At 40.5% G+C, this 17,394-nt stretch overlaps 1 protein-coding gene across 2 annotated transcripts in view; it reads right to left on the bottom strand.

The window, feature by feature from the left end:
- The window catches only part of CFAP54 (cilia and flagella associated protein 54), a 102,066-nt gene that overhangs the window by 25,607 nt on the left and 59,065 nt on the right, over positions 1-17,394 (bottom strand). For both annotated transcript variants that reach the window (XM_082240752.1, XM_082240753.1), the window contains 13 exons: positions 17,044-17,213; positions 14,765-14,992; positions 12,470-12,693; positions 12,230-12,362; positions 11,028-11,115; positions 8,631-8,783; positions 7,982-8,179; positions 7,526-7,613; positions 4,878-5,084; positions 3,467-3,533; positions 1,814-1,996; positions 1,148-1,234; positions 476-598 (listed from right to left, as the gene is read on the bottom strand). In XM_082240752.1, the coding sequence (XP_082096878.1) occupies positions 476-598; positions 1,148-1,234; positions 1,814-1,996; positions 3,467-3,533; positions 4,878-5,084; positions 7,526-7,613; positions 7,982-8,179; positions 8,631-8,783; positions 11,028-11,115; positions 12,230-12,362; positions 12,470-12,693; positions 14,765-14,992; positions 17,044-17,213 (1,949 nt within the window). The remainder of the gene's footprint in view (positions 1-475; positions 599-1,147; positions 1,235-1,813; positions 1,997-3,466; positions 3,534-4,877; positions 5,085-7,525; positions 7,614-7,981; positions 8,180-8,630; positions 8,784-11,027; positions 11,116-12,229; positions 12,363-12,469; positions 12,694-14,764; positions 14,993-17,043; positions 17,214-17,394) is intronic.

Below are 17,394 nucleotides of genomic sequence, written 5' to 3'. Positions count from 1 at the left end.
ATATAGAAGGATCTGGCAACTTCTGTTTCTGTGTATCTGAAGAAGTGTGCATGCACACGAAAGCTCATACCAAGAACTAACTTAGTTGGTCTTTAAGGTGCTACAGGAAGGAATTTTTTTATTTTCATTACATGATGTACAGTAATAAACCATAGAAAAAGTACAGACTGACACACACCTATTCACAACTATGCTTAGCAATCACATCATTGTTTCTTTTGTGTTAGCTCTCCAACTGATTGTCACTATGGCAGATCCCTGGTTAAGGTTAAATAACCCTTTCATCCAGGGTGTGAAACTATTTTTAAAAGCTGGAAGAATCAAAAGCAAGCGAGACCAAGCCCTCCCCTAGAAAGGGAATCCTGGCAAGTCCTTTCTAAAAGACCCTGCAAAGAACTCACAGTGAACCTTAAGAGTAAGGGAGAATGTATTTCCTGACATATTAGGCTATGTTATCAAGTTTTTAAAAATTTACCGGGAGTCTTGGAACAAGCTTATAGATTGCAGGTAGCTTCCAGGGGACTTTCTCTCCACGGTTGAGAATGCATAGTTCATTGAAGGCATCAGAGTAAAATCCTAAATCTGTAAGTACTTTGATCTTTTTAAAGAAAAGGTTAGTATTACACTAAATGTCCACAATAGTGACAGCTCTACATACAAAGATTTATACACAACCAAATCAGCTTTTGTGAGGGAAATGCTATAGCTTCCAGTGGGTTTACAGAGCCAGTAGTGCAATTCATTTTGTGAATTGCAGGGTTTGGATCTTAAATTTGTTATTGATGATGCAGTTCTTTTTCAAAGTTGCATGTCTCCAGCTCTCAGAAGGAGAAGATGCTAGCTCCTTAACTGCATCAAGCTGTCCCTTCCATGTGATCTTGGCATTCCTATGTTACTGGAGACGTATGGGAAGAAGTCACACCACTCAGGTAGCATAAAAAAGGAAAAGGCCATTTGGGTTTTTTCCTCTTTGAGGATAAAAAGTTGTTTCATTTCACCAAAAAACAGCTCATTTCCTCCAATTAGTTATAAATTATTATTCTCCAATGAAATAAATTCAGCAGTAGATAATAATTTAGTAACCAATTTACATTAAGCAATCATTGAAAAACTGAATGTGTTGCTTAACTGTTAATTGTTACATTACCTTGAGAATTCTTCCTTCAATACTTTTAGCTGCATTGCGACAAATTTCAGAAACCAAGTATTGATACAATGTGAATAGTGGCAAAATCTGCAAAGACACCAGAGAATTCTATTAATATTTATTCATAGTTCATAAAACTTAATTGTATATAGCCAAAGGCTTTTGTAAGAGCTTTCAATCCATACATTGTAGCTTAGCAGATTCATAGTTATTAATTTATAGATCTGATTGTCACTTTTTTTACCTTCTCTTCCATACAAAATTATGTACAGTCCAAAAACATAAATAGCAATGTTAAAATCTGATATAAAAATTCAAAAACATCGTTAATGAAATGGGGACAGTGGAGCCAGCAGAAAGTACATCCTGGGAGGTCCTGCATATGAGGGTTCCCTGCCCCCACCCCGGGCCAGTCAATAGCTTTTGTCTATGTGTGATTTTGCATAAGTGTGCTGCCTCTGGAACAGAACCCTCATGTGAGATCATACTGTACTTCCAAGTAAACATTCATAGGATTAGGTATTCAACTAAACAAGCTTCACAACCTTATACACTGGCTTCATGCTCCTTGAGTAGTATAAAAGTGAAACTACAGACCACATTTATAACCCATTTCAACATTTAAATGAATTACAAATGTCTTATATATACTTTATGAGAACTTACTATTAGATTCTGCTTGTTACAATGCAATTCATATATAACGTAAGTCAGGCTTCCAACAACTGTTGCGACATCAGCTCTGTAGTAATCCGTGAATAGATCAATGCCAGGAATTAATATATCTGTTTCATATTGTGCAAAGTCACAATCTGCTTTAGGATGTGGTAGTGAAACTCTAAAGAGGGACTGAAAATTATACAGTTATTAAAATCTTCCAAAGCTGTACAAAGGTTTATACCCATTAAAACCACATTAATTAACATATAGTGCTTCATATTAAAAAATTAGATGTTAATATAGAATAAACATTTGTTTTATTGAGCCTAGAATAAGTGGGATCATTACATTGCGCAAATACTGCATGGCCACATATAGGAATCTCTCTTGCTTATTAATTGAAGTTTTAATTTACTCTTACTATCTAGATCTGAAACCAGACATAAGTCTTAAGTGGCCTGTTGACTAGAACAAGACTTCTCGAATGTTCTGCCTCCAGGAGTCATTTGAGAGGGCTCAGGGATACTGTGGTCCACTGGTCATAGGTGTGGAGTCACTTGCAAAATGAGTGGAAGAGTTAGACATAATCAATTGGCAGTGGCTGAAATAATTTCCAACTAAAAGATGGAAATTACAAATTGTTAGATTATTCCCTGCAGTGATTTCCTTGTAGCAGGCAGTTCTATCATTCATCTTTCCTTAAGCTTAGTGCATACGTTGGCTCTGGGGTTATCGTGGCTCATCCTTCCCATTTTAAGCAGAATTTACCAAACCAGATACTCTTTCCTTTCTTTGCCTCCCTCCAGCATTACATGCTACAGCCAACTCCTGCTCCCCAACATGCCTATGCAAGCAACAACACTTTCATGGAACTGATGCTGATGCTGGTGTCAGCCCAATCCAAAGGCTACAGCAGGGTAGGGTAGGTGTGTCAGGAGATACTAGGCTAGCTACAGTGTTGAAAGCCACCTGAAAATGGACTGAGGCCTACTTGGTGGTCCTTGCTTGGCTACAACTACCACCTTGAATCAAACAGTCTGGCTGGGATTTCCACTTCTGTCAAGCCTTTTCATAGCTTATTTTGGGTTATGGCTCTCAAGACACATCTTCATCGTACTGAAACAGAACAGCAGCAGACACAATATATGGCCTCTAGCTTCTGCAAAAGGGATAGTTTGCATATTTTGTGGGTGGGAGCAGGCTTCCCAAATTTCCTTTCTTCTTAAAAACAAAGGCAGACAGAAGCAGCAGTCAGTTTCATCTAGCCAAAGCCCTTTTGGAGCATCCTTCAATCCCCACAGTTGGAATTCCTAGCTCAGCTGCTCTCCTTCATGGATCTCAGTAGACTTGGTTTATTTTAAGTTGTTGATCATCCAAGCAAGTCAGAAATCTGCCTATGAGCTTTCTAGATTTCAGGCCCTTCCTTGCTTCCTAGATTACCAGCAGCTTTCTTTCCTTCACTACCAGATGTTTCAGAACCCTATTTTTGGTGGATTAACCCACTAAAGAGATTGTTCTGCAAACCAAGCTAGTGAGAGGCTTTCGCACACTATCACAGGCATTATTGCCAGAACCATTATCTACTTATTGAGAGTGAAAATCTCAAAAACAACTTTTATCAGTTATTAGACAAGATACAAATTAAAACAGATTGTTTACCTTGAAGAGAATGGCGGATAAAATGCAAGCTTTGGTTCTTAATTTCACATCATACAACAATATGTACCTATGTGCAGAAGCAAAAGGGGGGGGGAGAGAACACTGTGACTGCTTTAATGTAACCAAAAATTTGAATTTATTTCTACCTGAAAACAAAACCCTTCATGTTTACGTATTATATCAGACAATGATATAATGATCAGCAAGTACGTTTTTCTACTTATATGCTTTGTGTATGATAAGTAAGATCTCTGAATGCATCACACATATATTTAAGGGGAACATTTGACTCATAATAGACTTGTAGTTATGCCTCAGATTCATGTTAAGGGTAGAAGAACTGGGGTAAAGAGGGATCACTGAGAAAGGGTGCTGCAGCATATCTGGGCTTCCTGGCAGTAGAGTCACTGCCACTTACTTGAAGGGAGAGGGAAAGGGGGTGAGGTGATGGGGAGGTCAGGCTTATTTGAGCATATTGCCAAGGCCAATCCAGCACTTCTGCTGATGCTCTCCTGGAGTGTGTGCAGAGCATATACCTCCTCCCTCCCTTCCTGCCCTCTACGTAAATGTTCTGGTATTTTTATCCCACCCTTACTTTCAGGGTGGTACACGGGAGTATAATTTGTGTGGCTATATGTTTCAACTTGTTGTTTTATATTAAATATTTTATATTTTTCTGGAAATACATATTAAATTCAAATGATAATAAAAAACCGACATGAAATTACAGGCAACTCCTGCTTTAGGCACATGCAAATGATACGCGATCATGCACACAAGCATGGCGTCAAACCTGGAAGCAGCCCCCAAATGTCATAAAAACATTATGAAAAGGGGAGGGGTGGGGCGGAGCTGGGCAAAGCGGGCTTATGCAGGTTTCACCAACATGTGTGGGGGTCTGGAATGGAACTCCTACACAAAATGAAGATTGCCTCTACAAGGTAACTTGGATAAAGATGTAGTATGAATACAAACTTAGACAGCATGTTTGAATGATTTATTTATCAGTACAGTGGTACCTCGCAAGACGAATGCCTCGCAAGACGAAAAACGCGCAAGACGAAAGAGTTTTCCGTTTTTTGAATCGTTCCGCAAGACGAATTTCCCTATGGGCTTGCTTCGCAAGACGAAACGTCTTGCGAGTTCTTGCGAGTTTGTTTCCTTTTTCTTAAAGCCGCTAAGCCGTTAATAGCCGCTAAGCCGCTAATAGCCGTGCTTCGCAAGACGAAAAAAACGCAAGACGAAGAGACTCGCGGAACGGATTAATTTCATCTTGTGGGGCACCACTGTATTTCTGATAGGCACTTTTTAAAAAAGAACTTCATTAACAATAAGAAGTATTCTATCCTTTATTATATACGCATGAATTATTCTAGGATCAGTGGATGAGAAGGTTTCATTATATACTCACTGAGCTATTTTAGCTGCTAAGATTGCTCCTTGTAAGCAACCCCAAATTCCACCCCGAGAAACAAATTTCTCACAGTAACCTTGAGAGCTATTTGCCAAGTTGCCAGTGGCATTCTCTGACAAGCCATCTAACTCGTGCCAGTGATTAAGTGCATCAACTATTTTCAGGACTCCATCAAGGCCTTGACACCAGCATTTGAAAGCAGCTCTGAAAAACATTTAAAAATATCCAATGTTTCACTGACATTTATTAAAATGCAAGATAATGAAAATATTTTATTTGGCATCACACCCTCAAGCGCAGATGTAACAGGTTAATGAAATGCAGTGCAAACTGCAAAAACTGGAAAATCAAACACAAGAGGCATATTTTTTTCCAGTCACCCTCCCTATACCTTGGTCTGCAACTTAACAAAAAAAAAAGAAATCTAAGGAGGGGGACACACACACACACACACTATCCACCTAGTGGTGCAGCAATAAAACTGCTGGTATGTTTGCAAAGCTAAGCAGGGTCTGGTATGGTTTGAAATTGGATGGGTACCACATGTTGAGATTGTGCAATGCAGGAGATTGAACTAGATGGCCCTCAAGGTCCCTGCCAACTCCATGATGTCTGTGTTTTTTAAGTGACATGGCCAGGAAACCCAGGCACATAAATGCCCCACATCAATCAGAGGTGTCATTGCCTCCCAGAAATAGTAAAATTGGCACATGAATACATGATTCCCCTCTCTTTTTCAGAAACAGTGGGACAATCTACACAGGGATGCTGAAAAGCAGTTGCTTCCCAGGTAGGAACTAAGGAAACCTACGCAAATTCCAAAGCAAATGCAATTCATCATGCCCATTATGAAGGCTGGAAGGGGCTATAGCTGGAAGAGATCTGATTGCACTGCAGTGTTGCTTACACTGAATATTTCAGGTCAGGCTCAGAATGGGATAAAGGTATTGTCCATTGATTAATCCTGACACTTGGGCTCTGGAAGTAGTATAGAACAATCTTGCAGTGTAGGCCATTGTCAAATCCTGTTGCAAGGAAGGGGACTGTGCTGAGCAAGGATGCTTTATAGGAGGCCTGCAATGTTGTATACAGTAAATACTGTAAGACAGATGCCCTCCACACCTCTCAGGTTGCAGCAAATATTAATCTACTTAAACTGCACACACAGAGACATTTTCCCAGGCCAAATCCAGCACTCAACTGCATACAGAAGCCTCGCACCCCACTGACATGCATGCAAACCACTTGCACTTTTAAAAGTACAGTCCCAGCTGCCTGATGTGTAGTTTTCCATTTCCTAGTGAAAGGTCAGCAGCGTGGGTTGATGGCTCCACCTAGTGATCCACAGGCAGGCAGCAGCTTTTTGGGAGTCAGGACTTCCAACAGGCATTCAGGTCATGGACTTGCCAAGCTTGACAGCCGGGAGTGTAAGGGCAGAAAGAAAACATACCACCTCCCAATGTCAATGTGACTTGTGCTAATAACAAGAATCCTGCAGCCAACCCAACTAGGGCAGGGTCTGCTGACCTTTCATTAGGAATTGGAAAAGTACACTTCAAGCAGGTGCAACTGTATCCCCCCCCCCCCAAAAAAAATTTTCCAGTGAAAGATCAGCAGAGTGGGATGCTAACCTTCCTAAGGTGTGAGTGCTGGTGCAAGAGGTTGTGGAGGAAGGAGCTGCTGCAGGACCACCTGCCAAATGCCGAATCCAAAGCATCCTGGCAATAATGCCTGGTGAAGGTACTGGGTGCTGCCCAAGTAGCTGCCTGGCAGAAGGTGGGAGATTAAAAAACAGCTACTGAGTGAAGGGAACCAGAGGGGAATGTGCCCATGGGGAAGGAGGACTATTACTAATTCCCTGCGACAGAAGAGGAAAGGTTTAGAAGAAATTCAGAGAGCAGTAACTGAAAGATGAGCAAGAGCGATAATGACTGGCTGCACTTCAACCAAAGGCAGGAGCAGAACTGGATGCATGCTGGCAATCCTGCCTCCCCAAAGGTTGCTCCCTGCCTTCTGGCCACTCTGCTGACCTTCCATTGGAAATGTGGAAATGTTAAAACTAAAACCAAATGAACATTAAGACCTAAATTAAAGTAGGGACACTTTCCTTCAAAGCTAACTTTTGTGTTTTGTTTTTTCAGTTCGTACAATCACATTTTATTTAGTTATTGTAAAAAACAACAACCCTGTTTATCACAGTTTCATTTAAAAATATCAAAGCTGTTTATAGCAATTAAAATCACATAAAAATAAAAACCGATCACTAGCTGACTTATTATGTAAAATGTTTTTCTTGTTTTCCTCTGAAATACCCACTTGACTCAAGCAACCACATGTGCAGTTGCAGGTTGGGATTGAAGTACCTGCTCCAAGTGCTTCATATCAGAAGGTGGAAAGAACAGCTGTAAAGCCCTTCACCACTCTTAACAAGGGATTCCCACAAAATTTATGATGCAAACGCAAGCAAAGCATATGTCAGTAACACTGGCACACGCTTAAACATACAACCTTGTCTCAATCAAAACAATAGTATCTGCAGGCCCCTAGACTTCAGTTAGCAGCCTTTAGCTATGTTTTAGCTAATTATGCATTAAAACTGAAAATTTAAGGACAGTTTCATTTTATATCTGTTGCACTATAGATACCTTTTGTTTCCTGTATAAAAGTGAATATTTCCGAGTTCACTGAAAGCCTGCACCATGAGGTCTTGCTGATTATTTTTTTGAAGAGCCTCTGTTTTTCATTGGTTGAAGGAGAATTTTAAAAAATAAAAATAGAAATATTAATACACACTTAATATATTTATGTAAATCAACTTATATGAATTAGGAAATAAATCATTATCCTAAATAATATTATTCATTTATTTCACTTATGAATCCCCATAAAAATCCCAAAGCCATTTAACAATAAATCAGGGGATGGGGAGCTAACTCAGGATCTCAGCCAAAGACCTTTTCTACAGTAGAAAAAAGCATATGGGTACAGAAGAAACTTTCATGGGGTGGACTATATGCCACCCAAATTTGTGGACACATACTTGTAAGCATATATCTGTACATATATATTTGTAAGGGAGGCAAAACAAATTATAATCTTACCAAGAGTTTGCTCATATGAAGAGATGACTACTGACAGTTTTGACCGGGGAATGGAGTTGCCTTGAACCAAACTAATGCTAGTAAAATTTTCATTAGAAAAATCAGGTGGTTCTGGCTGATATGTGAACTCAGCCCCCATCATAAATTCCACTTTTCCATGTGAAGATGCCTTCCATCTTGTGTCTACTCTTCCACACTCTAGATTAGAAAAGTGATTAATATACTGAATATACTCTATCCAAAAGATTTTGATTCTGGTGGCAATTAATTGTAGAAAAAGATTAATTTCAAAGGTAATGCTCTGTAATTCCAGGGGGGGAATGCTTATTTACACTTCCTAGCCAACACAAAGATTGGTTGCAAATACTGAATCTGTATAAATTCTACAAACACAGAATAAAAATTAATTTGCCAAAGATATTCACATTTAAGGCTGGTGTAGATGTAAGAGAACAATGGTCCTCAACTAAGATAACCATGTAGTGCTTATATCACCAAACTCATAACTTCTCGTATGAATATAAAAAGCATCTGCATTAATAATTACCTTCTTTTTCACACTAAGCTTTCCAGTATTTGACTTCTTAAAGTAGATCAATTGTACACACAATCTTGTTGTTAACCAACAGATGTTATAGCAATTACTCACCTTGTGTGTGAGCAAGAAATAATGCAAGCAATTTCCTGCTATATTTAATAGATCTACTGTGGTATTTTGCTTTTTCCAGGCTTTCACTGAAACACTGCAGTGCATCTGACACATCCAGAGGAACAGAAACCAGTGCTCTTCCTTGATCCGCATCTTAATTGAAGCAATAAATACATTAAAACCTAAATATGGATCTTTCCTTTCTTATACAGCAAAGGTTTTAAATGCTTCAATGATTTTGTTTCACATTTGACAACATCGGTCTAAAACAGACAACAAACACAATTTGCTTTAACACTGGTGAAAGGGTACAACTTACCGTATTTTTTGCTCTATAAGACTCACTTTTTCCCTCCTAAAAAGTAAGGGGAAATGTATGTGAGTCTTATGGAGCGAATGCAGGCTGCGCAGCTATCCCAGAAGCCAGAACAGCAAGAGGGATTGATGCTTTCACTGCACAGCGATCCCTCTTGCTGTTATGGCTTCTGAGATTCAGAATATTTTTTTTCTTGTTTTCCTCCTCCAAAAACTAGGTGCGTCTTGTGGTCTGGTGCATCTTATAGAGCGAAAAATACGGGTATCTCCTCGCATCCGAAGAGAGGTATGTCAGGCCTTGGCCCAACTCCAAGACAGGCCACAGCTGAAGAGTCTTATTCGAGTACAGGCAGGCCAAAGACCAAAGGTGTCATGCTGACATGATTGAAGGCTAAAATTTGTAGATCAAGCATAAAATAGGGACAAGGAGTTTGTGACACAGTTTGCATATAGCGCTATGCCCAACCATGGCTTGGTGTGAATGAGATTCTGAAATAAATGATCATAACTGCAGCACTCCTCTCCCAGTCCTGCTGATGCTACACATACAGGGCTCAGCCATGGTTTGTCTTAGCTTAATGGCTAAACCCAATTTAATGGTATGTCTTTCTCAGACAAATTTCAAGCAGTTAACCCTAGAACAATCCTTGGTTCCAGCTGATGGTTTGTCTGGAGTGAGGAAGACCACAAGCCTGGGTTTGGACATAACACCAAGCCAAGCCATGGCTTAGTCGTGGGTAGCATGGCAGCAGAAGGACCAGGAAAGGAGCAAAGTGACTGCCATAGTTTAGCTTCGTAATAATGTGAATGGGCACCGTGTGGTTACTCAATGCGATGAGTTGTACAGATTGAGGACCTAAGTCTGGATCAGCATTTGCGTGTCAAGACCCCAAGGCCTCCCCTTTATGTTGAATAATAACACGTTAGGTTAATGGGCAAAATTTAGGCCACAACTTTATTGGTTACAGAATGTGAGCGATATTGGCTTAGACATTGGAATTGAACCGACTATATCTGACTCCTGCCCGCCTGCAGGAAGTCTCACAAGGCTTAACCACCAGTAGGGGGAGCTTGTTGATGCACATCAACTGGAAGCTCCCCCTAGAGTCACCGGAAGGTCGAGCCATGGCCCTAGCCTCCACCCAGGCTTCGGACAGGAACCACGACCACCAGATTCCTTTAATAGAATACCCTTTAGTATGGAGGGGCAGGTGATGGCCACACATCCCCCTCCAAACAAGGTTTTACCAATACCTAACCACCACTCAAGCCGGAACAAGAGGGCGATCCCCTTACTGTGCTGCGGTTTAAAAGGGGTAAACCACACCCCACAGGCGACTGGATTGGCCGGCCGGGGGCCATGACATGGGGCTTCACCAACCCTCGCTGCATGTGAAGGCCACATGATCCGACCACAACACCATCCCACTTGGAAGTGGGACTGCTTTACAGAACACCACCAAGGCCCCTTTTGGTCCTCAGATCAGAATGAGTGACTAAGGAAAAGTATCCTTCCTAGCACTACAGTACAAAAAAGATCCAGCTAGTAACCCCATTGGCAACCAGCTGTCCCAGAGGTTTAGCAAGGGAGGAGCCAGGGCTTCTTGCCTGAATCCCCAGTTTAGGTCCCTTGGCATCTATCAAGACCAATCCCAGCTCCACCATATTAATAGCAACTTGTGCCTCTACACCACTTGTTTTCCTCCTCATCAGCAAAATAAAACCATATCATTCAAAAAGTTAACTAGGGTGAGGTGAAGCGCTCCTTTTAAATTGGATCAGCAAGAGCTGCAGCAAAATACACAAATTCTAATTCAGAAGGGAAAAGAACGGAAGTAGACTCATCTGCCTCTTCAATGAAAGGTCCCTGCAGCTCCATCAAAAAATCGAGATCCAGTATCACAGGAAAACAGAACAGAATATGGTAAATATCCTCTTTCTCACAGAAATGGCTGGCTGCATGTGACTGAGGCATGGCCTATTTAGACATAGTATAAAAATATTGCCATAGTACTCCAAAAGGACATGAACAGAAAACCTTCTGAAGATAAAAAGGACTTATATATCAGTATGTGCTCTGACCTTTACTATCAAATCCATCCTCATCAGTTGTTTCATTACATTTGGCAGCAGCATGCAGCTTTATCGCAACAAAGTCTCTACAGCGCACCTAAGAGAAAAATGTTTTCCACACTGTAACATCTATTGGCAATGTTTTCGAAATAATGTGACTAAACTCAGATTTTTATGTCAATATTTGGTTACCTAAAACTTTATTTCTGAAAATTCCTTGCAGAGAAATAATTTAGATGTGCAAACAACCAAAACTAATGTTCACCATCTTTAACTGATATGCTTCAAAATGAGGGTCTGTGCACTAGTACCCATTGTGGTGCCCTTGAAATGGTGTCCGCTCTCCCATCAACATGGACCGTGGTGGCTTAGGCTGATGGGAATTTCTGTCCAAAAGCATCTAGAGGTCACCAGGTTGGATACTATTGCTACAGAACAATGTAAGAATATTACCCAGGCCTTTGGCTAACTAAATAAACTATTACCTTTTAAACTGTGTGTGTTGGGGAGGAGGAGATTTGTTTTTTGCTATGTTATGCATTTTTGTGTTTTTATATTGTAAACTAAGGGACGCAGGTGGCACTGGGGTTAAACCACAGCGCCTAGGGCTTGCTGATCAGCAGGTCTGCAGAATCCCTGCGACAGGGTGAGCTCCTGTTGCTCGATCCCAGCTCCTGCCAACCTAGCAGTTTGAAAGCACGAAGTGCAAGTAGATAAATAGGTACCAGTCCGGTGGGAAGGTAAACAATGTTTCCATGCGCTGCTCTGGTTCGCCAGAAGTGGCTTAGTCATGCTGGCCACATGACCCAGAAGCTGTATGCCGGCTCCCTCGGCCAGTAAAGCGAGATGAGCGCCGCAACCCCAGAGTCGTCCACGATTGGACCTAATGGTCAGAGGTCCCTTTATCTTTTATATTGTAAACAACCCTGTGGTCCTCAGATGAAGGGCAGTATAGAAAATTATTTCCTACCTATCCTCCACCATAAAGTCACATATCTTTGCCCTGGTTTTCCACACCCGAGATGTATATATTGGGGACCCATCGTATTTTTGGTGACGGTGTTTTTTTGTTTTTTAATGTTGTATTTTAAATTGTTGCAGACCCCCCACTCCCTCCTGGAACTTTAGAATGAAGGGGCATGTGGAAATGTTGTCTGCCTCCAAGTTATTCACATGTAGGACTCAAAGTAAGCACATCTAAAACATTTCACCTTGCGTCCAGTATCAGTAACAAGATATTTGAATTTAGGGTGTGCGCTAGTAGAGTCACGGACTTGTGCTCTTTCCTGTAGTTGTCTCTGAGCATATACCACCAGTGGAATCAATTGCTCTGTATATCTCTCACTAGAAAAATCAGATAGATTTCAAAATTAAAAACTGCTAACGTTTTATTTCTTTAAAAAAAAGCACACAACATTTTTCCCTTCAAAAAGAGCACATATGTTACTTACTGTGTAATTGTGTTGAACTGCATGGCTATGTATACTAGTGATTCCCACTTCTTCAAAAAAAACAGAAGCTCAATAGTTCGCAGAACCAAATTACGTACTCCTTGCAAATCAACAACACAGATATCATCAAATGGATATTCAAATGAAAAGTTAGAACCGCCTTCATCTTGAGCTATGCCGCCTACACAACTTGGAACACAGAAATCTCCTTCAGCTTCAACAATCTATAAATTCAAAACGGAGAGTAGTAAAGCAAGAATTCCAAATAGCTTTTATCAAGTCCCAGTTTCAGATATTCAGGCCACACACTTCAGGTGCTGGGTTCTTTTGTGGTTCATGAATGTTCTGCAAATGAGCCAGGCTTTTCTTATCCTCAAAAATCTATTCAACTAACCTTTCTGGATATGGAACATCAGAGGTGGTCAATGGGGTATCCTCCTGATGTTCTTGGGCTACAACTCCCATCAGCCCTAGCCAGTGTGGCCAGCGGTCAGGGATGGGACTTATAGCCCAACAACATCTGGAGGGCACAACATTGCATACTCCTGTGCTTGTTTCCCCAATGCAGCACAGCTGCACCATTTGTTTGTTTATTCATTTTGTTTATAGCACCCCTCCTCCAAAAGGCACTCTGGGCAGCAAAATACAAGAGATAAAACATGTTAAAAATCTTGTATTCTGTTGTCTGATGTAGAGAAGTATATATCCTTTAGAATATCCAATTTTATTACTAAGGCTCTACAAATTCATTTAACAAAATTTAAAGGAAGTATGGGAAATGATTTATCCCATAAAAAGGTTGGGGAGTAGAAATGTAAACCACTATTAGTAGCAGCATTGCTGTTGTTATTTTTATGCGTGTAATGGCTATTTGCTAAAACTGAACTGAATCTTAATAACAATTCCAATGCAGCTGTAGACTGGGAAAGACCTCAACTCAACAGTCTTGTTTAAGGAGGAAGTCTTCAGTAGATGCCAAAAACACAACACAGACACCACCAAACTGATATTCAAGGAAATTCTGAAGGGTAGTTGACACAACACTAACGGCCTGATTTCTACATTGTGCAGAACTGACCTCCTGATAAGATGTGTGCAGAAGGTCCTCACCTGCAGAGAGCAGCAATCAATTTGTTATATAAGGGGTGAGATGATCTTTCAGGTTTTACACTTACACAAGTACACACACCATTTATTACGGTGGACGATGAAGTCTTTGGGTTTGGAGTGGGCTATTCCTCTCCCACCTAATAAATCTACTATTCAGGTAAGACCTATCCTTCTTAATATCCCAAACAACATTGTTTCCAATTCATCGTAATACAACACTCAGAAATTTTATAACATTTTAGAAAACAGAAGTTGAAAAATACCAATGTGTGATTTGAATTAAGTGCTTGTTCTTGTTTTTATTTTGTATTTTTGTTTTGTGAATTGCCCTGGCATCTGCGGATGAAGGGTGGTATACAAATAATAAATAATAATAACAACAACATGTGATGACCACAATTTGAACGTATGATTAAAGCAAGCAAGTCTAACCCAAAGTACAAGCCACAGGAAGTGACCCATCAACCCCTTTAGCTCTATCTTCCAATCTGATTGGAAGATAAAGCATTTTCCTTGCTTTTTAGAGGGTGATCTGTCTGCTCTTTAGAGATAAAGAAGAGGCAGAAATATATTTTATCTGCAATCCTGGTGCTAAGCGCCACAGTGCTAAGATTGAAAATAAAGTCCTTAGCCTGCTCTTTAAAAGGCAGCATTTCTACCTCTAGAATAAATAGAATGCCCTCTGCAGCATTTTCAGCCACGCCCACCCCAGCGCTGGAATGAGAGTGCTGAAAATGGTGTGTGGGTGTGTGTAGGTGTCTTTATGCACGAGTGTATTAAGAGTAGTGATTTCATGTCTGGTGAGTTTGTGCAATGTATGTGTATACTGTATGTATGGTGAATATGTGAATGTGCAAATGTAGTATGAGTGAGTGGTCTTTATGTATGTATGTGCAATATGTGTATGCACACATATGAACCGACCACATCAACCACTGGGATGCAGACCTCAAAGGGGTGGCTATCCATCAATGTGCCCCCCAAAAAAGATTAGCTAGTCCTGTTTAATGTTTGTGTTTTTAGAAGCCATATTGTAATATAAATTGTACACTGGATAGTAGCTGAAAGGTTTAAATAAGACAAGAACAAAGAAGAAATTCCTTTAGTAAAAATACATTTTTTTGCTGCTTGTAAATCAGAAACAAAGCTGAATACAGTATGCAGACCTCAATAAAATATATTTACCTTAACAGAATCAGTAGCCTGCAGATCAACCACCATATCAAGCAACATATCTGATGCCATGAAATATGGCAGCCAAATTGTGTCATGAAACAACTCCTTGGTAATAGGAAATGGTGCGTGAAAAGATTGTGAATGTCTAATAATTGACTGCGCTTCCTGGGTATAGGTCCAAAGGTCTCGGCACACATTCTGAAGCAACGTCCAGTGGCCACCACGATAGGCTAGTACCTGGATGGTAAAGTGTCAGATACAAGTCTGATGAGTGGAGCATGGAGATTTCTCAGTGATGTCAGCATTAAAACACAAACCATTTTCTTAAAACTGAGTCCCCAAAAATGGAGGGGGATCCCTATACCCCTATACATTGGGATGTCTTATAGACGGAAAAATACGGTAACTACTTCTTCATTCTTACTTTTCAATAGAAAAAAAGGATACAAACTTCCCTCTACAGTGGTACCTCGGGTTAAGTACTTAATTCGTTCCGGAGGTCTGTACTTAACCTGAAACTGTTCTTAACCTGAAGCACCATTTTAGCTAATGGGGCCTACTGCTGCTGCCGCGCCGCCAGAGCACGATTTCTGTTCTTATCCTGAAGCAAAGTTCTTAACCCGAGGTACTATTTCTGGCTTAGCGGAGTCTGTAACCTGAAGCGTATGTAACCTGAAGTGTATGTAACCTGAGGTACCACTGTATAGCATGCAGACTACCCCACTGAATTCTCAGGCAGCTGAGAACACAAAAATATCCAAGTCATACACAGGAAAATAACTGAGAGGAGGGAAGTTGGCTATTGCTGAAAAGAAATGACAGAAAATAAAAGGAAATAAATAGAGAGAGCAAAGGAGTGCATGTTACCCTTCTATAGCCAAGCAGCCAGACAGTGATTAAAACTACAGCTTTCTGATCATCTTTGTCAGCCATTTCAAGATATATTCATAAAACCTATTCATATTTTACTGGTGTTTTTCCACTTGTACATTCCCTAGCTATAATTTCTAACATATTTCCATGCTGCTGATCTAATGCATGTGAAGTGGTGACATTCATTATGAATGCGGCTTCACTTTGTGCAACATAATCATTACAGAAATGAGGTTCTGAGCCTACATGGTATTAGGCTGTGCTCAGTAGAACAGCATGTGCTTAGGAAGCTGGACAAGTCCCTTCTAAGTAGAGGTTTGGGCTTTATAGCACTGTGTGCTGTGCTCCCTGAGGGGGCCATTCAGAAAACACAGCACAATCCAATATAAGATTGCATTTACCATATTATTTATGGATGCATTCACTTAGTTAAAGCAAAAGGCAACCAAGTTCTACCTACTGCAAAGTAATTCTGGTGTTGCCTTTTAGAAGGTTTTCGTAAATACAATAAAAGAAACCAAGAAAAGGAATTCTTCTGATTCCTATTTTAGAAAGTATGCACCAGGTAGTACTTCCAGCTAGGAAAAAGCTCCTGCTGGTCTGAAAGTTGGCATCTAGGCAACAGGCTACCCAGAAACTCATTATTGGCCTTCCACTTTCTCTAGCGTGAAAATGCTTGGGAGTGTTCTCTGTGTTTGCTAAGGGGCTTCTTGCTGTCTTTCTGACTTCTTCCAGAGATATGTGGGATATATACAATGCTACAAGCCCACCCCCCTTAAAGATGGTGGCCACTAGCCATAGTTCTGGACAGGACTGCCACCCAGGACCACAGTTATTGTTTGCACATCACGGAAAAATGTTCATTGTATGTCAAAATTGTGTTTCCCCTGCTGGAATATGAAAAGGAGGTTGGGGTATTCATGGCTGTTTTCGCCGAAGTATTTGAGGAAGGATCAAATGGTTTTTGAAGTTCTAGTGGGACTCCCTCACTGTTTCAGCAATAAGACGGGGGGGGGGGGGAATGTGTGCAAAGGTTTATGTGTCACGTAACGAACACTCTCCTCCATGAATTGTTAGGAAAAGAAAAGAGGTAAAATATAAATTAGAGCTAAAAAGTCTTTTAAGTCATCTCTTGGAGGATTCTAACTGACACAAGGAGTGGGTTAAGAAGCAAAGATGTGACAAAAGTGAGTGAATGAGAGAAGGGCTGCTGCCAAGCTTTCTCAGACACCTGCTTTAAAGGGTTAGGAAGACCTAGATGATCTGAGCCCTTTCTGCTAGACTACCCTACTGAGATCTGGAATAGAAGAGGAAGTTAATAGAAGTACAAGAAACAAATGTTTGTATCACCTATTGAAACTGGTAGAGACATTTTAATACAATAACATAAACACATTAATTCAAGAAGACATTACCGCCGCTCTTCTAAAATGTAGAAAGATTTTAACAAAATGCTCCAGCAAAGATGAATAAGATTGCGCTTTTTCACGTTCTTTTACGGTAACATATCCCTGAGGTAGTCCCTGAGGTCGCGGGGTGTCTTTTTCATCCGGCTTAATGTTGTGATCAGAAAAATATAATGGATCTAAAAACAAACAACATTTGAGTTAAATTGAGGACACATTTTCAAAGACATCAGAATGAGTAATAATAGTTTCCAGATCTGTTAATAAGATGGGCTGCAGGGACTCAACGGTCTTTTGCCAGTACCTTAACCCTTAAGTAGGCCCCAACCATGTTTAGACAATGCCTGGAGGCTCCCCACC

The sequence above is a fragment of the Podarcis vaucheri genome (genome assembly GCF_965113315.1).
Source record: "Podarcis vaucheri genome assembly, chromosome: 10".
Classification (NCBI taxonomy): Eukaryota; Metazoa; Chordata; class Lepidosauria; order Squamata; family Lacertidae; genus Podarcis; species Podarcis vaucheri.
This window is presented reverse-complemented; position numbering and strand designations above follow the sequence as displayed.